This window comes from Pyxicephalus adspersus, chromosome 8 (genome assembly GCF_032062135.1).
Source record: "Pyxicephalus adspersus chromosome 8, UCB_Pads_2.0, whole genome shotgun sequence".
NCBI lineage: Eukaryota > Metazoa > Chordata > Amphibia > Anura > Pyxicephalidae > Pyxicephalus > Pyxicephalus adspersus.
In genome coordinates this window covers 20,476,109-20,499,169 of record NC_092865.1, presented here as the reverse complement: position 1 = coordinate 20,499,169, position 23,061 = coordinate 20,476,109, and the positions used below count along the sequence as shown (strand labels likewise).

The 23,061-nt window shown below is 36.9% G+C and overlaps 1 protein-coding gene and 2 pseudogenes across 3 annotated transcripts in view; 2 read left to right on the top strand and 1 right to left on the bottom strand.

The window, feature by feature from the left end:
• The window catches only part of TNR (tenascin R), a 304,192-nt gene extending 283,062 nt beyond the window's left edge, over positions 1–21,130 (top strand). For all 3 annotated transcript variants that reach the window (XM_072419731.1, XM_072419729.1, XM_072419730.1), the window contains 6 exons: positions 6,632–6,764; positions 7,972–8,123; positions 9,461–9,557; positions 11,697–11,858; positions 12,094–12,257; positions 18,805–21,130. In XM_072419731.1, coding sequence (XP_072275832.1) covers positions 6,632–6,764; positions 7,972–8,123; positions 9,461–9,557; positions 11,697–11,858; positions 12,094–12,257; positions 18,805–18,915 — 819 coding nt within the window. In that variant the 3' untranslated portion in view covers positions 18,916–21,130. The remainder of the gene's footprint in view (positions 1–6,631; positions 6,765–7,971; positions 8,124–9,460; positions 9,558–11,696; positions 11,859–12,093; positions 12,258–18,804) is intronic.
• On the bottom strand, positions 1,389–1,506 carry LOC140337551 (U6atac minor spliceosomal RNA; annotated as a pseudogene).
• Positions 1,513–1,604, top strand: LOC140337553 (U6atac minor spliceosomal RNA; annotated as a pseudogene).
• Positions 21,131–23,061: the final 1,931 nt, after the last annotated feature.

Here is a 23,061-nt window from a genome sequence, read left to right as displayed (position 1 = left end):
AAGTAACAGTTCTGGAATTTATATATTGTTTAATACATAGTAAAAGGTACAGTCCCCCTTTAACTAGCTTGTTTAGACTGCAAAGTATTCTGCCTAAATTGAATCCCCATTAAACCAATTCACAAGTTCCTGCTGTGTAATCCAGCCAATCTTTGCTGCAGCCATCTATCTTGCAGCTGTGATGTCATCTAACACCTGTCTCCATGTTATTCTCCATTCTCTACTCAGACAGAGGTTGTGGCAGGATAATGTTTAGGATGCTTTAACATTTAAGCAACTATTTAATGGTGAGTGGAGACAATTAAATCTAACATATACCTATTGAATGTTTAGGTCATTTTAGTGATAAGGAATTAGGCACCAAACATCTTTTTCTTTTCCAACACCATTACTCATTTTCATAATATTACAGTCCCTAAGAATCATTTGTTGCATGTTGGTGACAAGATCACCAGTGACAATCCCTCTTTATTAACTTCTATTTGTTTAGCTACTAGTTCCAGCGTTCTAGATGACAAACCGCAGGAATTAATGATGTGTGGTGAGAAGTGGTGATAAATCTGTGAATAAATTGCCCGTGTGACATGGCCCTAAAGGGCAACTTTTGCAAAATAAATTTGTGTTCTGTTTAAAGGGATTAATAGTTATATTGTTTCCTATTAAGTATATTAGTTTCTTTTTATATTGCATGCCTTTTTTTATTTTCTCCACATTTCCGTTGTTCATGAAAAATTACAGTGACTGGGTTGGAACAAATTATAGCACAGTTAGAGTATATGATCAGCTGTGATCAGCTGGGTTGAAATCTATTTTTTAAAATGAGGGGTACATAAATACTACATACTGGTTTTCATATACATCAAACCTGTATAAGGCACAACTTGTAAAAAAAAATACACCATGCTTATCAGTACCTCTGAAAGGTGTGATTATAAAGTTAAAGCTGCAGTTTTTTTTATGCTTATCTTTTTCTGGCTCGTCCTTTACCCCTTAACCACTATGCTAATGAGTTATTTAAAAAAAAGGTTGGCATTTTTATAATATATTCCATTTTGAAACCCAGTGACTTAATGTACATCACTGCATCTTTGCTGCTGTGAACAGGCAGAGGGATCATGGCTGGTGGGAGAGACTAGCAGGGCACTGTACATAATGTCCTAAAAAACATCAAAATGTCCCATTACCCTGCCCCATACAGACACTCCCCAGGTAATGCCCAATGTGAAGGATTGTCTCCAAAAACCTCTTACAGAACCTAGGGACTTTTTAGGGCACACATTTACACTATATTTGTCAATAATTCCTATAACACATTTTTATTTAAACACTCTATAAAAACACAGTACTTTATGGTAATACATAAATATAACCCACATGTTCATATGTACTCAAAAATATGGTTAGAGATGCCACAATGCCTTAACCTTACATGTGTTGTAAAGGCCACTGGGACCTCTTCAATCCTTGCCAAGGGGAGTGCTTACCATCTCTCCTTTCATACAATAGACTCATACAAGCATGGAAGAGGTCCCTGTAGCCTTTACAACACGTATAAGGTTAAGGCATTGCCACTTACTTTGTGGCATCTCTAACCATGTTTTTAAGTACATATGAACATGTGCATTATATCTATGTTAACATACAGGTACCTGTAATTAGGGATGTGCAAGAATGCCTCTGCCATTCTCATGAAAATTTCCTCAAACTTCCAATGGTTCTGCAAAATTTCGGCAAACCGATTTCGCAAAACCATCGGAAGAGGAAATTAAAACAGGAGGATTCCCAGAGGTGCATTCAGCCCTGGGAATCCTCCTGTTTGTTCAATCTCAGTCAGAGATACAAATGTATCATTTGTAAGAGATACTTATATTACAATGTTAGGAGGTTCTCCTGTGCTGGGAATCTTCTCAATGATTGCCGCTGTGGCTGCATTCATTGAGAAGAGTGTGGGATCCTTGGGGCACTAGAGGTAAAATAACCTCTAGTGCCTGGGGATCTCAGAGAATTTTCAGGGCTGCATGATGCAGCCCTGGAACTCCTCCTGTTCGGCGAATCAGAAGGCTGTTCTCGCTTACATTTTCGGTAAGCGAGAAAGGCCCGATTTGCCGCAAGATTGAATTTTATTATTCTCCCTCGCTCATCCCTAACTGTAATCAACTTTTGATGTCTGTTCTGGTAGAAGCTATGAATTCTAAACTTAACATAGCTGTAGAGGTAACAGTTGTCAATGGGGTACATAGGGGTGCAGTCCTTATGCAGGAAGGGACAATTGGCTGTAATCTCTGATATTCATCTCAATTTTTTACCAACATGACGGGGCTATTTATTTAGGTTTTTTTTATTCTGCTGAAACTTATCTTTTTTCATTTAGATAGTAGCAATTGCCAACCTGATTTATTTTTAAATCATTGTTCTATAATGTTTGTAGGTTGTAACTTTTTTTTTCTTTTTAATTTATGTTTTGTGAATGCACATGATGTCTCTAAGACCCTAAAGCTTGCATTGTGTTCTTGTGTTTATTTTTGTTTATAATTAGTCCTGTTCTACTGCTCAATGTATACGCATACAAATTATTTCAGGTTTGTGTAGGTTTATAAGGCAGATGACTAAAATGTTAATACAGCAACACAGAAAGCCAAAGATGTGACTGCAAGGGATGTGCATCATTAGTATAGGCCTACAGACAATTTGTTAGAGCAGGAGCACAAGATAAACATTCACTGTCATAAATAAATGGTAAATGGTACCAATTCTGTCTGCTAAGAGGGACTCAATATGTATAAGCCAGCTTGTTCCCTCAGTAGTGGAATTTTTTGTACATAATGAGTTCTTCTGTATATTCACTCCTGTTTTCTAAATTCTGCTTTCATATTATTATTATTACACAGCATTTATGTAGCACCAACATATTACCCAGCGCTTTCCAAAGTTCATAGTCTTGTCACTAGCTGTCCCTCAAAGGGGCTCACAATCTAATGTCCCTACCGTAGTCATATGTTAATGCATTTATGTGTGTTAATCTCTAATACAGTCTAAGGTCAATTTGGGGGGAAGCCATTTAACCTAACTGCATGTTTTTGGAATGTGGGAGGAAACCAGAGTACGGGGAGGAAACCCATGCAAACACGGAGAGAACCTGCAAACTCCATAATGTTCTGCAAACTCCATAATGTCCTAGCTAAGATTCTAACCTGAAACCTATTTTCATTTTTCTGGGCATAGACTTATAAATTGGTGCGACTGTGGATCACCTTACAAAGCCCAATATTTGCAAACTGAGAGACTCATTAAAGATCTTGAATACGTTTTAATATAAAGTTTTCATAGAAGCAAGTTTATTAGTATTATTCATACTTGTGCACATCTTTCTCTTTATATGCTACTGTAAAAACTAGTCTGTGGCTGTGTAATACCTGGCCCTTGTCCACTGTTTGAGCAGAATAGGTGGATTCCATATGTAAGCTAGAGAATGTGCTGAGACTGCAGACAAATAGATCCTGTCAACAAAGCAGTTACAGCTGGATTTCATTGTAGCACATTCAGAGGATAAGTTGGATGTAAGCATACAGTACATTGCACTATTACAATTACCTTACCTAAGATATTTGAGTTCTTCTAAAAAGCACCACTATAGACAGAGGGCAGTATAAAATGGGGCTTTAAAGCATCTTTGGTAAACAGACGTAAGCATCATAGGAGTTGGTGTCTCCCAAAGTGTGGTAAATGATTGGTGTTGTCAAGCTGCACATACTGTAAGATGGGCTTAAAACAGTATGGTTAAATAAAAGCTGAGCCTACTCCATTCTAGGTCAAGAGTGCATAACACAAACAATGCAATGTCTATGTAACATACAAAAGTCTGGGGTCAGGTGTATGTAAAGTATAGAGTACAGGAGCCAGAAGAAGTATAAACTATAAAAGTATAAACAGCTCAGTGCACAACACCCCCTTTGATTCACCACCATCACCTTATTATTGTTACACAGCAGTACCACCATTCACATTACACTGCATACACGGAGTTTATACTGACACACACATTGCACATTACACATACCTGTGTCCACATATTCACACACACACTACACAGCTACATATACTGTATACACACAACAGGGGTGGAATGTTTTACTGGTTTATCTGAATGGGCACCTCTGTAATGACTAGGAAGAATAATAATGTAGACCACATTGGTGAGTGAAGGCAGTGAACATACATGGGCAGTCCAGGTTGGGTGTCACCCTCTCTGTTGCAACGCCACTCTAGTTATGCCATGCATTCAAAGCATGCCTGCTCATTTTTGGCAAACCGATGAACAATAATATTTAAAGCAATGTAAAAAAAAATAAGTACGTCCTCAGGAAACTGGTATTTTGATATTTGATAACATTTCTGACCACTCATGGAAGAACTCATTCAGCTGCAAGAAGGTTGTGGGTTTCTGCCACTGCCAGGTATAAATTAGTCTTAAATATTTTAATGGAATTAAAAATAGGGTTCTGGCTAGGTCTGTTCCTTATCCTCCATTTCTTGATTTTGGGCCATTCCTTATATAGAAGGATGGATGGACTCACATTCTCATTAAGCACATTTGGTCTAATACAGAATACATACATTTAATGAGGTTGATTTCATAAATCATTAAATAAGTGAATGGTGTGCAGGTCTGCTGACTTCAATTATCCAACCATGTACAAACAAATATAAAATATATTACATTTCATTGCAAAGTAAATTTTCACCACATTCACCAAGTTAAGTGAATTCTCCCTTAGAGAATAATAGTTTTGGTTGCTAAGTGAACAGCCTAAGCTCCTTTGGTAACTTAACCCAAGACAGTAAGCTGCCCAAACCCTGAAAGCAGCAAACCAATCCAAAACTAGAACATTTCTAAATATTTTTTTACAGTTCAATATGAGGTGCTTTTCCTGAAATATTCACTTTGAACCAAATTTACCTACTGTTTTTGTAGTTAAATAACTTAATCTTTGACATATCTATCCACAACGCATTTTTCCAGATCGTCTGGTCTTTGCTTATTCAAGAGCGAACTGTACTCAGGTTTTTTTTTATGGCATTGTTTGAATCTTGATCAACCCTTGGGTTGCATTTGCTGGGCTAGGCATCCCTGGACAAATTGTCATTTTAATTCTGCATCCTCCTCCTGTGACACTGTCTGTGTCTGTCTGTCATTTGCATATTTAATGCACAGCGCTGCGTAATATGTTGGTACCATATATATACCGTTTGTTAATATTAATAATAATAATAATAATAATAATAATTACTTGCATATTTTTCTTACATTGTTAGATTTATCCACAATTTTTTTCTGAGGGCTTTAGAAAGCTTTTTATCTTGACATTATGACACTACATATGGTAATAGAGAACATAAGACTCTACTTATCTGAGGTTTTCTTTTTATTTAAAGTGATTGTAAATGGAGAAAGGTGCTTACTTTTTAAATGTGACCGATCTGTATTCATTATTTTACATTAAGAGAATGAATACATCATGTCAATGTTATGTTTAATTCTTTTATCTATATAACCCTGTAGGCACTGCTTAAAAATATTCAATATTTCCTAGTCTAAATATGTAAAAAAAACATTTCTATTTGGTGTACTGACATTTTTTCATGACTATGTATAGGACAGCCTATCACAGTATTATGGCCTAAATGCAGAATGCCAATAGGGGGCAAAACATTTCTAGTTGTATTATTAATAATAAGTAATAAATAATGTTCATCAGGACAATAAGAGTTTACTGAACCCTGCGCTTAATGAAAGTTCAATCAGATCTAAGCACTGCTTCTATCCAAACTTACTACATAAAAATCATAAAACTATATTAGTTCTCCCACAGTATCCAAAAGAACTGGAGGAATGCTGGCCTTAACTTGGCTCTACTCAGAGACAGACAGGCAGAATTCTAGTCGAGCTTTAAAAAATAGGAAATAATACATATCAAAAATAAAACAAATTTTATTTAAAGAAAATTATGTTATTCAGTAAATTGTATATGTGCTCCATTGCTTCTTAAGTGGGAGCTATAACAGTGGGCCTGATGTATTAAAGCTCTCCAAGACTGGAGAAGATAGACTATCATGGGTTAACCAGGGTTAAAGCTTAAATGGATTTGGTCGATGAATTAAAACATTTGCCAAATAATTGGAAATGATTTTAGGATCCATGTTTGCTGGATCACCCAGGTTCATCCGTGAAAATGTATCTTCTCTTGTCATGGAGAGCTTTAATAAATCAGGCCCAATATGTACACTTTTACATATATGATTATTCACTGTTTACCACAAGGAGCATCATGTACAATTGTTTTTTACATTTATGTGTGTGCAATAACCATACAATAGTTTTAAAATAACCCCACTTGTCAGTCTTTAAATACCATACAGTACATGGTGTTACTTCAGATAAAGTTTCAATGAAAGCTTTACAAAATCATGTTAGAGTGGCTAGCATCACTGTCTTTAATAGTCCTTTTACTTATATCATTTATTATTCTATGTTCCAGATCATTCAGAAGTCAGGACCATGGTTTAACAGGCTAGATTTAGTTTATTTGGTGAATATGCACTTCATGATAACATTTATCTCCCTGCCTGTTAGGAACTCATTGTGGATGCAGAGGACACATGGATTCGCCTGGAGGGTCTGCTTGAGAGTACAGAATACAATGTCACTTTACTATCAGTACTGGATGGAGAACGAAGTGCTGTCACTCACACAGTCTTCACTACAGGTCAGCGTTCCTCAATGACACAGGGAATTCATCATTCCTCCAACATATGCTTGTACTACAGAGCTGTCATCTCTGTTGTGAGGGACATTCCCTAAGGACAGCTAAGCAGCATGCAGTTAATCAGCTCCACAGTCATTCTCAGGTTAACTGGTAAAAAATGACTTCTGGAAAATGAATGCAGGCTGATGGGAAAGACTACGCTCACTTTCTATTATCATATTATTTACTTTGGCTTCTATTATTAGTCTTTTTCTGCACACCAAATGAAATGAAATTAGAAGTATATCATTGTGAATGTATAAGATTATTCCTTTTTTGTTTTAGATTTTCATGTGAAGATCAACTTATTATATGTATAGTCTACAGATATGTTCGAAATTCCAACAGAATTCAAAGTTCTGGACAACCAACAAGAAAAGAAAAATTCATGTAATGGCATGGTGTACTGATTCGGCCATGCCTCCTCGTACCTGGTCTACCTGAGATCCTACCTACACAATACTAGCTTTCCCAGTGATTGCAGCTGATATAACAGTGTATCCAGAGAGAAATGTAGACACATTCAATGCTTTATTGACTCTCCTTACATTTGCTATTGAATAAATGGCAGATATCTGCAGTTGTTTGCAAATAACATAGGCCGGATTTAATATTTTCAAAATATTAGTACCCCAGAACTTGGTTAGTTCAACTCATTGTGAAGAAACTGATGTCTCTTGCAGACACCTAAAAAGTGTCTGCTATTCCATGCAAACGCTAGTAGGTAAAAATTGGTTCATTGGAAAAAGTCACTTTTTAACATTCAGTATATAGAGGCAAGATGCCAGCACATCAGTTAAAGAAAAAATGGAAGACACAGCAAATAAAGAAAACATATGTTCTGTTGGCTATCCAAAAGCTTACAAATTGCATAACTTATAGCCCAATTAATAATTTGATAAAAATCTAAGACTTCTTATTCTTCTGTTCTGTTTTCTGCCTATTACACTGACATGCAACAGGGGAATAATTATAATAATCTATCAATGTTCATTTCAGTTATAATAATTAAGTCTTTGAACGTCTAAGACACATTTCAGCATAGCTAAATTGACAATCTCGTCAAAAGAAGTTTTTATTTCTAAAATGGGAGAGCTAGAGATCATTTAAGGGGTAATTGTGCCCATTGACTTGCTTTACGACTGTTTATTGTCTCTATTCTTTTCAGGTGGAAGAGTGTTTGCCTATCCCCAGGATTGTGCACAACATTTAATAAATGGAGACAATCAAAGTGGAGTATACACCATTTATATCAATGGTGATCAGAGCCTGGGTGTGCCTGTTTTCTGTGACATGACCACCGATGGAGGAGGCTGGATTGTGAGTCTTGTGAAGGAGAATGTATTATGCTAGCTATTTGCTACCATAGTCATCATTATCCATGCATTAGTTACCTTTCACACAAGTCATTAAAAATTTTTTTTCAAATAACTACTTTACTCCCAGTGCATTTTGTAAACAACACATATGCCATTATTATTATTCCTGCCATACAAACAAATACCTTGTTAACTTGATCATGTGATCATGAAAACATTCATTGAGAAAAATATGACTGCTATTGCTAGTCGATTGGCTGATCCCAATTCGTTCTAAGGCAATGAATGGCACAGAACAAGAAATAAAACAGTAAAATTAAAACTCCTAATCATCATACTTGTTTTAGGTACAGGACTCAAAACCTAATAAAGCTTGTGGATCAGCATATTGTCAATATAGCTAGAATTTCTAAAAGAAAAATTTTAACAAGTTTCACAATAAATATTTATAACAATTGGTACAGTTGAAAGAGGAAGCCATGTCAAGGTTAGAGACCAAGTAGATGATTTTACTTTTTGTACCCCCTTATCCCATTGAGCAGAAGTTACCTATATTGGGGCCTTTAAATCAAGGTGGCAGCCCATCCACCTGTCTTAAATAATACATGATGGAAAGGTAGTTTTTTAAAGTGACAGGACTTGTAGGCCCACCCTGAGTATAGAATAGCCCCTTAAATTAATAGTTTACCTGTAGAAAAGAAAATATTTTTGGTTGTTTTTAGGCATATAGCTAATGTTGCTTACAATGCATTTTTGATTTTAGCACATTTGAAGGTTATTTACAAAAATGAAAGGTGATTAATGGGTTTGCTTTGTTCTCTTAACCCATGCAACATTAGAAGATCAAGTGCTGGATTCTGTTATTTAGCTAGAAGCAATACAAATACTGAATCACATATTGACCTACTGGATGTCATCAGCTATGCATTTTGCTGTCTGAACAAAGTATCTGCATTAGACCCTACACAGATACGTTGTAATTTCCTTTTGTATATACATTAAGCCGGTTTCTTCTTATTATTTTTCAGCTAATATAATATAGAAAAATCAATCACCTTATCTGCCCTAAAGCATTTTAGGCATTCAATGCCTTATTTATAAACCTATTTCTTTCAGAAAACTCATAGCAGCCAATTTGATTCAAACCTACAGTGGAAAATGACTATTAAATTACTATTTTGATTTGATTAGGTTCTCTAAATTTTATGAGGCAGTTTCCTTGATTTCAAAACTAAGTTCCATTTTTTATTGCCATCACATATTTTACATTTAAAAATCTTTCCATTTATATATCTCTTCAGGTTTTATATTTATTTTTATTATTTATATTCTCTTTAGGTATTCCAGAGGCGTCAGAATGGGTTGACAGATTTCTTCCGTAAGTGGTCTGACTATCGAGTCGGCTTTGGAAACCTAGAAGATGAGTTTTGGCTGGGTAAGTCAATTATAATTGATGAGAGCTAACATCATCTTACCATTTTCTATGTTAAATTCACTAATTTTTATATTGTTTATGCTTTTCTTACGTAAATGTTTACATTCACCCAGACATATGTGCATTTACTTTCATTATTTTTCTTCTCTTTGCTTCTGATGACTTACTCAAATCAGAGTGCGACACACTAGGTTTAGCAAGCAGCTTGTTTTTAGGACAACAAATTATGAGTATCCCCAGCAAAACTTTATTTGATTTACTGGGACCATAGTAACTCTTGCATTAAACCTCATGGCTAAAGAATCTGTCCCCTTGCGGTCATATTACAAATGCTGCCACAATGTCCCCCCTCCTTTACCCCAAGCAGAATAGTGCAAAAGCAGTGGATTTTAAGTATAAGACCTCTTCACCTCACTTTAACTTTTGAGGCTGCTCATATGTCATGTCATTTTGTGACAAGGTTTAGGAAATGAGTAACAGTTACCAGCTGCACAATAAAAGGAGCAACTGAAGTCGAGGAAGGTAATATATTTTTAATTCACTGCTGTGCTGGAGGAAGAAGGCAAAAAAAATGTTTTTTTTGGCAAAAAAATATATATTTTGATATTTTGTAATAATGATTACTTCTCATAATACATATCACAGATCAATGCTTTAAAACAACTGGAAACACTGGTCCAGATCATTATCATTTCGGCCCAGTAGAGGCACTAGGCAATAAGCTACTGACAGGAATATACAACAAAAAAACAATTTTGTCCCATATAATGAAAATAGTGTTGCATACATAGGTAGGTTACCCGACGCGTTTCGTCTGATTTAGGCTTCTTCAGGGGTGACGTTACGCTTTAGAGAGGTTGAGCACGATTACTTGGCAGTATCTGGGTTTACAGTGAGTACAAAATATCAAGTTAGGAGCAATATATCAGAAAGTAAACATAGAATTCAATATATGTTCTTATGTAAAGGCCATATGGCGGTACATGGACTATAGTTAAGGTAAATGACAAAGGAGGATATGAGACTACCGAGGGAGGAGGTGTACAGAGAAAAGAGAACCGGTCCAAGGACTGACCCTTGAACCAACATGGAGGAGAATGGGGTCTGTTCCTTTCCCATTGAATGCAGTCCTGCCCCAGCACTCAGTACATTACACACTTGCATGCACTATATATATATAGAGATCACAGCAGGCTCAGTTTTTTTTTAACCATACCCATTTAGGCCCACCCCACTTTTAGCGCAATTTGACTGCATCCATTATTGAATTTAGTGAATCATAGCAACTTGGGCCCACTGATTTCTAGTTACTAGTTTGGGTTTGGTTGTATTTGGATTTTGTCGAAAATTGTCCAAAAATGTTTGTTCCGAACATATGGGCATGGGGAATGTGGCACATGGCGAGCGAGGTTCCAATGAAAAAAAAAGTGATGAGGGGACTGACACATAACAAAGCCTTAGCAAAAAGATAGGGTGACACCTAAACCTCAAACACCCAGGTCAAACTCCTGAATCCAGAACACCTTGTGTTGAACACCTTGTAGTTGCATGCCTCAAGGCTAACACTGAACTGTAGCATACTACTTTCATTGCACTGCTGTCTCTATTCATCTGCTGATATCCTTCCTCAATATAGCCTCAGGATGCCAGGCAGTGTCAGTGCAAGAAAGGGTGTCACATCTCTTGTTGTTTAGGTGGCAGCAACATGAGAACAGCAATGGTTCCTTGAGAGCAAAATGGTATTCTTCAGTCATGAACACTGATTTCTTCCAAAGTCATTAGAAATTATCTCTAGCTATTGAATGAAAAGGGAAAGTTGTTTAGCACTTGTGACAAAAATTGGTCAGGTACCACATCAGCTATAATTACTTTCTCCTCTTGAAAGGCATCAACAGCTAAGCATAAGACAGCTATTAATATAACTATTCAGCAGAGAGATACTCTCTCACATCAGACTTAATAATAGTAATACAATTTTTATGATTCAAATGATTTCAGGGTAAAATTACTTTTCTGCTATGATGCGTATTTCTTGTGTGTTCCAATAATGAATGCAAATCATATTTGGGTACAAAATTTTCCAGGAGGGGCACTTATGCAGAGATTAGTACTTACGTTTGATGGACAACTTCTCCACAGGTCTTGACACCCTTCACCAGCTGACATCTCAGGGCCGCTACGAACTAAGAATTGACATGCGTGATGGACAGGAAGCTGTGTATGCCTATTATAACAAGTTTTTTGTGGGCGATCCACGCAGCATGTATAAACTTCGCATAGGAGACTACAATGGAACCTCAGGTATTGTCTTTACTGTCACCAACATGTTAGATACTAGTTAACATACATTGAGGAAATCCGTAAAATCCACTGCAGCCCATTGTTCTTTGATCTTTGTCTTAACTTGCTTATATGGCAATTCTTGTAAAATCCAAAAGCTGGATAATACCAAAAAACAGTAATTTGAAATATATTAAAAATATTTTTAAAAGCCAAAATATGCATCATGTTGTCAGGATATCTATTATATTTTTAGGTGATTCCCTTACTTACCACCAAGGACGCCCATTCTCCACTAAGGACAGGGACAATGATGTGGCTGTAACAAACTGTGCATCATCATATAAAGGAGCATGGTGGTATAAGAACTGTCACCGGACCAATCTGAATGGAAAATATGGAGAGACAAGGCACAGCCAGGTGAGATACAAATTTGCACATTTTGTGTGTTTTAAAAATATATGTCTTCAAGAATATTTTTGAAGAATGGGCATTTTGTAAGACTTTGAATCCCATCTCTTAAAGTGGACCTTTCACTTAGAGATATTGGGAGCTGCAGTTTCTGATCTAGTTCTGAAAGGTAGAGTTTGCCTGGCTGGTGTTTTGATCCACTGTCTTTCTGAAACAGAATTTGAATGAATCTCTGGAGTTTAAATGATTGCCATATAACATGCCACACATTTAGCTCCAAATTTATTTCACATATCTGCAGCATGGTGGCTCTGTGCTTAGCACTCTGGCCTTTGCAGTGCTAGGTCCCAGGTTTGAATCTCAGCCAGGACCTGCATGGAATTTGCAGGTTCTCCCAATGTTTGTGTGGGTTTTCTTGGAGTACTCCAGGTTTCCTCCCACATTCCAAAAACATGCAGTTAGATTATTTGGCCTCCTCCCAAAATTGACCTTAGACTGTATGACATGACTATGGTAAGGACATTAGATTGTGAGCTCATTTAAGGGTCAGCTAGTGACATGACTATGGACTTTGTAAAGTGCTACATAATATGTTGGTGCTATATAAATACTGTGTAATAATAATATTAATCTGTCTTAGAACACTGAAACCAAAATATTGGTTTTACATTCAATCAGCTTTCTCTAGAATAAGTTCAGCAATGGCAATTTTCAATCTCTCTTTTGTAGGTTCACTTCAATCAGTTGTGATAGTACAGTCTTACATTTCAGGCTTACATATATGTGCACCAATATTTACCTGTATTCTCTTCTTCTCAGAGTATGCCCCTACTGAATCTGCCCTGTGTCTGCCTAAAAACGTTTTAAAGGTTTTAGATGTGTTGCTCTGCAATTATGCTTGCATAATTTGCAAAAATAGACAATAAAATTACAGTCTCCTCTTTCCAGCAACAATCCACTGCCTTTTACTGCAGTTCTTATTATTTTCCAGCATTTAAGATACACTGTTGAACTGTGGGTGATAACAGCAATAAAAAGTAAAAGATCCAACAGTGGTAAAGTACTGTAATATAAGAAAAAGTTTCTGCTGGAGAACTGAATGTGTGAAGGTCAGTGAGTACCAGTCCTCCCGCGATTATAGATAAGTAAATTATATGCAGCCAAATCAAAATGAGAAAAATTGAAAAGCAGAGCCCAGTAAAGACTTTGCAGTTTGGTAAGAAGCCAAGAATGGAAACTAAAAGAAAAGATTAAAATCTCACATTGTAGCATTGCCTTGGCCTCTCATCATGTTATTTTCTCCTATATCACAGAGGTGAAATGATATTTGCTTTAGAATCATACTTTACAGTATGGATATAAATATGCTTTTCTCCCATGTATAAAACCCATCTTAGCACAGATACTTTTCATTAATATTTCATATACTCAAAATCTGTTAATATTTATGAACAGATATTACAGTTCTGAAACAATAATGTGTTCAGGGACCAACTACTTTCATCCCAAACAAGGGCAAGATATTACCCATGATACTTGATTTGGTCATATTGCTAGAGAAACAACAAATTCTGTAAATTCCATAGCACCTGCTAACATTTTTGAACAGTCTGACTCTTTGGGTTCTGGCACAAAGTCCTATCTTGATATATACTTAATATGTCTCAAAAACTGTGAAAATGCAAACAAGCTAATCATAAATCAAAAGGAAGCAAAAAATAGTTTATGTCTAAGGGTCAATTTACATGTGTCTGTTTTGATCCAGTAAAATGCATTAATTCACCAGGTTATTAGGATAAATGCATGGAGACAGAAAGTGGCTGAAAACAATTAGCAGTGCTAATATGTAAAATTATAATTCAAAAAAAGAAATGTTGTTTATGATACGCAATGCTTATGAAAGCTAAATGTCTTCCAATTAAGGCATGTATCTGCTTTATTATGCCATAAAGCAAAACACTCATACTCTTTTGTGTTATTCTGGACCACAGAAGCCATATAAAGTGAGTATGTGAAGCCCATTAGCTAACCTATGCAAATAACTTAGTAGTGATATATCATCAAAATGTAAAGCAAGGGTGGCTAGTTGGATCAAAATGTCATCAGACAACAGTTTTAACAGGGACAAGTACACCATTAGTTAGGGAGAAGGGTACTTTTCTTAGAGGGACTTGTGGCTTGTTACTAAATTAATACACAAATAAACTTGAGCTATACATAGCAATTATCTATCATCCTACTGGTCACATTGGGCCTGATTTATAAAAGCTCTCCAAGACTGGAGAAGATACACTTTTATTGGTGAAGCAGGGTGATTCAGCAAACCTGGAATTAATTTCTTAAAAGTTTGTTAGTATGTGAGTATTTGTTAGGAAATGTTTTCAATCATAGACCAGCCCAAATCCATGTTTGCTGGATCACCCAGCTTCACCAATGAACGTGTATGTTCCTCAGTCTCGGAGAGCTTTAAAAAATCATGCCCATTGTATTTGCAGAAAAGATTACATTTACAACACAATTAATCATTCATATATACCTGGAACCTTATACAAAACCTTTTTTGTACATTTTTGGACAATCTGTTTGGAAACTATTTTTTTAAATACTGTTTGTACTCACATTATGAAGAATATCTCCTACCATCTGTTCTGTAATCAGGTGTCATGGTGACAGACAGGCTTGGTTCAGACTAGCTTTTTTTGCAATAAAGGCTCATACACTAGCTTCAGTCTCCTGCATACTACACACAACGTTCTATACACTTCCTACAATCTCCAACACACTTTTTACAATCTCCCATACACTACCAGTAACTCTACAATAAAGTGAGCCTGTGTCCAGATGATGCACAATAAAGTACAGTGGAGTAACCGGCCTAATGTGGCGGAAGGGTAGTCCGGATAACAAAAAAGCCAGATAGTCCGGAGTTCTAATAATAAAGTACAGTACTCACCTCCACACACAGGCCAGCCTTCCTCTCGCCGCACCTGTGGATATCTGGCATAGTTCGGGAGAGCAGGCAGCAGGGACGTCTAAAAGTGCGCCATGCAGGAGGACCGCAGCAGATGTCCGCCCACAACGACCTGGCATTTTCATATGGAGGTTTTTTTTTATCTGGCCTCTGTACTAGACTGGATAGTAAGAAGGCCAAATAGACGCAAGCCGGATAGGCGAGAGCCTACTGTATTTTCATATTCTATGCAAGCAGTAAAATCACTTTAAAACAAACATTAAATTGGTATTTTTTAGGTTTAGGTCATGCAGACAGTGTCCAGACAGTTCTAGGAAGCTGACAGGTATGGAGCAGCCACAAAGACAATGTATGTTCAAAAACGACCAAGCATCCAAGTGACTTTGATGGATGATTGGCAGGGCAACCCATTTCTTTTTCAATAGGAAACAGTGGGCCAGATGTCAAACTCTGGAGTGTGGTCATTTTTGAGGACCTATGAGAATGAATACCTTCACATTTAGATCAGCTACAGAGAGCAGAAATGTATAGGAATACATTAATATTTTAATATCCAAATTCCGGGCATAACTGCACTTGATTTCATCCTAAAAAAAGTACATCATAGGGAGGTAACAGCAATTACTGTAGCAATAATGCAGTAATAAAATATTACAATTATTTTACTTTTTCCACAAAAAAATAGAAAAAAATCTAAGAAAAGTAAAATACACAGTGCACAAAAAATTATAAAATCAAACAACACTAAGGGAAATAGACTAAGCACAAAAACAAAAACTTTTAACGAACTAGCTAAGCAAACTTCGCCACAAACAGACCAATAGGCAAAACTGAAAGTTCTTTCTATGGCAACATGCTGACTACAGCACAATCAGTCTGTCATAGTTGTTCCAATAACCCTTACTATCAAGTCATCCTGCACATAAGCTTTTTGTATTGTGTAGACCTGCTTGCCACAGTAGCCTTCTAGGTCCTTTAAAACAACAGCTGAAGCATCCCCATTGCATCTAGACAGTAAAGTTTAATTGTGTAATGTCACCAACATAAACTACGAGGAAGTCCAGTGTCACAGAGGACCCATCTTCATATTGAACTAAGAGTACTAAATATAGAGTAATGTAGGAGGACACAGTAATAGTGGCTTCAAAACACAAATCGTTAACATAGTGAGCAAACTTCAAGCAAACGATTGTCTGTTAAGACTAAGTATCACCAAAGGGCTTATAAATTCCTTTGAGCAACCTTGCACTAGCCTATTGACTTCTTAGAAAAATTATAGCTGTAACAATACATTCATATCTGAAAGCTGCTTCAGGTTTCCAATTACATCTCAATTACCCTGGTGAAATCAATGAAAATAATATAGTATGTACACGAAATGTAGAATTGGTATATGCCCCATCCTTAACAGCAAGGATTGCTTAATTACACATTAAAATGCTTACACCGGCGAGGTCATCTGTGATTTACTGTAATTAGTCTTTTGAATTACTACTTGAAATGAGCAGTTTACAATTTCTTGCAGCTGACGCTGAATAAGATGCTAAAAAGGAGTGTATTTCCCTTATGTGCAAGTAAATGACAAATGGTTGTGTATTTTTGTCACAGGAAAATCTGTAGCTACACATTGGGAAAAAAAAGCAAAGTATAAGTGATATCAACATGACAGAAAAAATTTGCAGATAGCAAATGATTAGATTGTCTTACTAGCAGCACTTTCATTGTCAGGATATAGTAGCAGGAAAGAAATTGAAAGAAGATGAGAAGCAGCATGTGCCTCTCTACAAGGAAAAGAGTCCATCAAGGAAGTAGATGGATATGGATTACTCACACAGTCATTGCTTTATGGAAGGCTTGGCCCATGTACATCCACTGACTGCTGATGTCTTCATGCTTGTTAGTAAGAGACCAACCATGGGACAGAAATCTCTAATTGCTGCAGTTTTTATCATACTTTTATCAATTAGCAATAACACAAACGAAAACAGCGCAGTTATAAGTCCTTTTAAGCCACCATTTGCCACCATTTATGATAACAAATGTTTATGGGTTGACAGCCTAATTTCCATAACATCTTAATCTTTTTAATGTTTCTAAAATTATATAAGAAAAAGGCAGCCTCCTGCCATCTTCAAGTTAGGTGTCACCTTCTACCTCAACATATCATCATGTCATATCTATGTGCCTTTTCCGCACACTCTGCTTCAAAATCATCTATGACAATGTGTGTGCTCAGAACACAGATAGCTAGTTGCCTTTCCTCTTCTGTAGATTTAGATTTGCCTTCTCACCTCTGGCATCTTCTGTTCAATTCTTAGAACTGTGGCACACTCAGGCTGCAGTTCACCTGACCTCATTAGCAGTGATTCAACTGATGTCAAATTATAAATTCTGGGTCTGATTAATGGCATAATACTTTGCAACATGCCTGGCTATCCTGCGTAAACTGCTTTTTATTTGCCGACTGCCTTGACCATCTGCCTGTCTGGTCATAGTCCTACTCTTGATTAAGTAGCACACTTGGTTGGCCTGCTGGTCATCATGTGGACTTTTTCGTGTGTTGCCCAGTGGAAAATAAATCTCCCCACTTTTGAGAGGATTTACCTGTTTTCCTAGCGTGATTTTGCAGTGCTGCAGATGAGACAACAGTCAACAAGTGGTTAAATCTCTCAGTAGCAAAGATATGTAATTACTATGTATCCCTGGCTTAAGATAATGAAACCTAAAACTTTGATAGATGATGTTATCCTTTACTCAAGGCCTGAGCACTGTTCTGTGAAAACAGAGAGAGAGAAAAGTTAGCTAGGTTAAAAGCAGATTTGGAAAGCAGTAGAGTGTGTGGTAAGTAGGGATGAGCAAGCGAGAATATTAAGTTCGATCTTGCGGCGAATCGGGCCTTTCTCGCTTACTGAAAATGTAAGCGAGAACGGCCTTCTAATTCATCGAGAGGTTGAGCTCTGGCCGAACAGGAGGATTTTCAGGGCTGCATCATGGAGCCTTGAAAATCCTCTGCGATCACACACTCTTCTCAATGATGCAGCCACAGCTACAATCATTGAGAAGATGCCCAGCACAGGAGAACCTCCTGACATTGTAATATAAGTATCTCTTACAAATGATACATTTCTATCTGTAACAAATGTATCATTTGTAAGAGACATTTATAATACAATGTCAGGAGGTTCTCCTGTGCTAAGCATCTTCTCAATGATTGTAGCTGTGGCTGCATTTATTGAGAAGAGTGTGCAATCCCTGGGGCACTAGAGGTTAATTAACCTCTAGTGCCCCAGGGATCGCAAACAGGAGGAATCCCAGGGAATCCTGTGAATCCCCTGTGAATCCTCCTGTTATAATCTCCTCGATCTTCCGATGGTTGCGCTTTGCAGAAATTTTGTGGAACCATCGGAAGTTGTAAGAAATTTCTTCTAAATGGGCTCTACAGTTTATTAAACATGTATACATGTATTGGTAAAACACAGGTTTAGTTTAGGAAATGTTCTTTCTGTCTCAATAGCTAAGTGTGCTGTACGTATTAAACTGTTTCACTTACCTGTCTGATCATTTATCTCTCTTTTGTTTTCTCAGGGAATAAACTGGTACCACTGGAAAGGCCATGAATTTTCTATCCCTTTTGTGGAGATGAAGATGAGACCATACAGCCATCGTACCATGAAAAAACGTTCCCTCCAACTCTAATCTTGATTGGCCACCAGTTAAACATACTTTGAAACCATCTTTCTAGCATTGCCCTCTATTACATCACCAGCACAGTCATTTATCCTCAATTTCTCTTAGACTCTGTCAGATCAGTGGTGGGCAATATCTTATATTTCGAACTCTTGCGGCACTATTTTTCATACAGTTCACTGAGCAAGTAAATCAAGATAAATCTGAAAATCCAGGCCTTTATTTAGTTATTTCCTTGGCCCATATATTATGGTTTATTAATGTTAACAATATAAATATCAAATTATTAGTATTGTTGTTGCCCAGAACAACTATTGGCATGGTCATATTTTGTATTATTTCTTCCCTAACTACACATGAATATTTCATACAGGCCCTGCTCATTTTACATGAATAATTCATACAGGCCCCACTCATTTTACATAACACATAACCTTTGGTAGGGCTTTACCAAAATTGAAATACTCACTGTAGGGGATGGCTAAAATTTGACATGTATATTGGTAAAGACTTCTGAGCAAATCCAGTAGGCCAATAACACAAGCAGGAAGTGCAGTGGTAAACACTAATTTCATTCCTGCTTAAAGTTTATTTAAGAGCAAAACTTTTTTTTTTCATTTGGAATAAAATGTAGAAGAATGGAGAGGGCCCCCTAAGTCATTATGGTGTTCTTTGCCCACATTGTAAAGATTTACCCCTCTATATGATTCCAATGGCTGGTGGTGGTCAAGAACAGTGCAGTGTTTCCAACCCAGGCAACCACTATTTAAGGATCTATCTGTTTTTACTTCAATCCTGAGCTTGGTATTTACATTGCTTGTTGTTGATTTACATAGCAAAGAGCATTGCAATTGAGTGGTGGCTTATAGGGCCAGTTCAACCTCTGAAAACCTCAAATGTCTACTGTATTAGGGTACGCACCATGTAGAGCTTGGAAATGTTGATTGTTCGGGTCGATTTTGCAGTCGACCTGAATCTGAACAGCAACATTACTAAGAACTTAAATATGTTTAACATAGCGCAATTAACTTTACCAAATGAAGCATTTAAGGCTCTGTAAACTGTATAAATGTGTAGTGTTAGCACTCCAGCCACAGAATAAGCCATGGCTGCACATAAGGCCTCTTTATTAGGCCAATTTACCAACCCAAACCCACCACTGTCTTAGGCTACCTTTCTATCATTATTACATTCCAGTTTACATATTAAGTTATTGAACCTTTCCCTGCACAGCACTTTCCTCTTCTCATTTATTCTTTATTGTACAGTATTTAGTCCCTCTTTTTCTCTCATAAATTACCTAACGAAGTTTCTGCATTGCTCCATCCTCAGTTTTTTTGCTATTACTGATTTTGCATTCACTTATTGCTTGACTCCAATTTTTTCTACAGCTGAATTATTCCTACCAAGGAAGCTGTGTTTTTTATTATTATTATTATTAGAATTATTATTTTCCCCCTCCTCTACAGGGGTAAGGTGTTTATTTTATATGACCTTGCTCCCTGTGGAGACAGCTGTTCCCATTTAGCACCTGCAAAAATGTTTTTTTTTCAGCAGGCAGAAAAGTAAATGTCTTGCTAATAATTAATGTGCCAAATTCAGCTCCTCTCTTGCTCCTCCGATTCTTTTTGGTCAGTGGAGATGTCTTTGTATAAATTGCCTGACATTTGCAAGAGGCAAGAGCTTACTGTGTAGCACTGAAACACAGCAGCCATCCAGGAACCTTCAGGAATTATTTTTCCTTGCAAGGATCTGTAATAGAAACTATTTTCTGTGGACAGGATTCGACTTTTTAGTTTTGATAACTTGCATTGGCCAACAAAAAAAAGTCAACACCTTACTGTCTTGTTGTATAAGGGGTTAACTGCTATAGTCAAAAGTCATTTTTTCTTCTGTTTCCAAAATTTGTGCAATTTAATTTTCGTTTACATTATTTAATGTGTGCCCTGGTTCACATCCAGTCCAAATGCTAGTGTTCCCCAGTTTTCATAAGACATAGTGCCATGTAAGGTCTTTCTTCCACTATCGTGACTGGATGCATTTAGGGTAAGAGGCTTGGGAAGCAGGTCCTTACTGCCAAACAAAAGACTACGGAGTGGTGCCTGCAACAGGGTTTACTGCCCTATTTAATCTTGTATCTCTAGTCCTGGATGCTGTTAGCCGATGTATAGATCCTTTTTTTAATGCATTTTCTATACGTTATTAAAAGATTCCTATGGGATTACATCTGTGTCTTTTTTATTTAATATGATGGAACTTTTTCGCTTTCTCTTTTTAAGGGTATCTTAACTTAGGAACACCTTTTGAGAACAAAACCTTTAGCCAAGCTTCCCTTGCACAAAGTTCCACACATACCATATTTATAGGATACACATGCAGAAGATAATGACTGTTCTTATCAACAGAGCTCAATGCTACTAACACAACCACATTAAAAAGTCACAGTGAGGTTTAACAAGTATTTGTAAAGAGTCATATTTATAAGCTGTGCAAGAAATTTCATTTTCAGAATTTGCAGAAAGCAAGATTGCAGCCCCCCATGAAGCAGAGACAACACTTTCTGAAGTTCTGTCCAGCAAAATGTGATAACTACTGGTGGTCAGATAGTTCTGATTAGAATCAATTCCGACTTAGATTTGAGCTGTTTCAATCTTGGAAACCAAGCTCAAATTTTAGGTTTAGATATCATCTAATAAAAACTGGTTGCCTCATTGGCATGCTTGTCTCCCACCTCTACAAACGGATGACATTAGTATAGCCCTATGTAAGGAATTATGGGTATTATTGAGGATAATATCCAATGTAATATGAAAATAATTTAATAATAAAAATTCCTTCTGTAAGTTCTGAGGCGGTCGTCAACAAAAGCATAAACACACAACAATTGTGTATAAAAATATTATTTTGGTCACAGAATAATATATGCAGGAAAGGGTTAGGCAACATTAATATAAATACAACACATTACAAATAATAACAATATTATGAACAGGTCTACAAACAATAGTTACCCTTGTTTAGCCAGAACCATTGTGTGGCCCCCTTCCTGGGTCACACTTATTCTTTCTTCTTCCTTCTGCTTCCCCTTTGTCCCTTTCTGCCCCAAAGACTTCCTTATCCTTATCCTGACAACCCCTGTTTGTTGTATAATACATCTCCCCAGTGTCATGTTTCTAGCAACATAAACAACTTTATTCAATAGGTCTTTCTCACCTAGTCCGCCACAAATTTTCAACACTAATGGCCAAACCAAGATTCTTTCTCCTAGGTTGGATATTTAGATGAGGGAATTCCAATTGTTTCTTCCAAATGTTCCATCAAACAAACTGGATTTTTTTAGATCATTACCAATCAAAGAATGTTTCTGATATTATGACTAAGACAGAAAGGCAAAAAAAAATGTTTTTGGGTGCAAAGGATCTACAAACCAAAGCTACAAACTCTAGCCAAACACAATTACAAGCCCAGTTATGCATAAACAATGGGTGTATGCAATGTTTATTACAAAAGTACATGATTTGAATATTATTTCCATACCCTGGAAATTTTTATCCATAAAAAACAGTGTCTGGCTAAGACAGGGATTTGGTAAAATGGATAGGAAGGGTCATCTACACTTTCACTGCAGTGCTTTCTCCCTTCACTTCCTTATATTGCTTTGTCTTGTAGTTGTCAGTCCTCTACTGTGAAAAAAACTTGGCAAGGGAACAAAAGTACAATCTCAGCTGGTACTGGACTCCCCAGTGGAAGATACCAAGCCAACGCTATCTTTTAAATCAAACCATTTTAGCACTCAAATATGTACCCTGTAATGTGGCCACTTCCCTGAAATTTGCACTGTGTAGACGGGTCCCTATGAAAGCACATACCTGGAGCAGTTGCTACAGGCAACCTTGCATGGCATCGACATGTCCACCTGGTGGGATCTGTTATCACCCAGCAGAGTGGTAAGGAGGATGGGCTTCACTCCTAAATACATTGTGTTTAACCTTAGTGTCCTGGATATATTTTGTTCCTCCAGAAGTGGATCTGTGCCAGCCAAAAATAGGTGCTTACAATCCTGCAAACTTGCTAAATGTCTTTGTGATTTAGGGGCTTAGGACACATGTGCAACTATTTAAAGGTGGAAGAACATAACATTTTATATAATTTTTA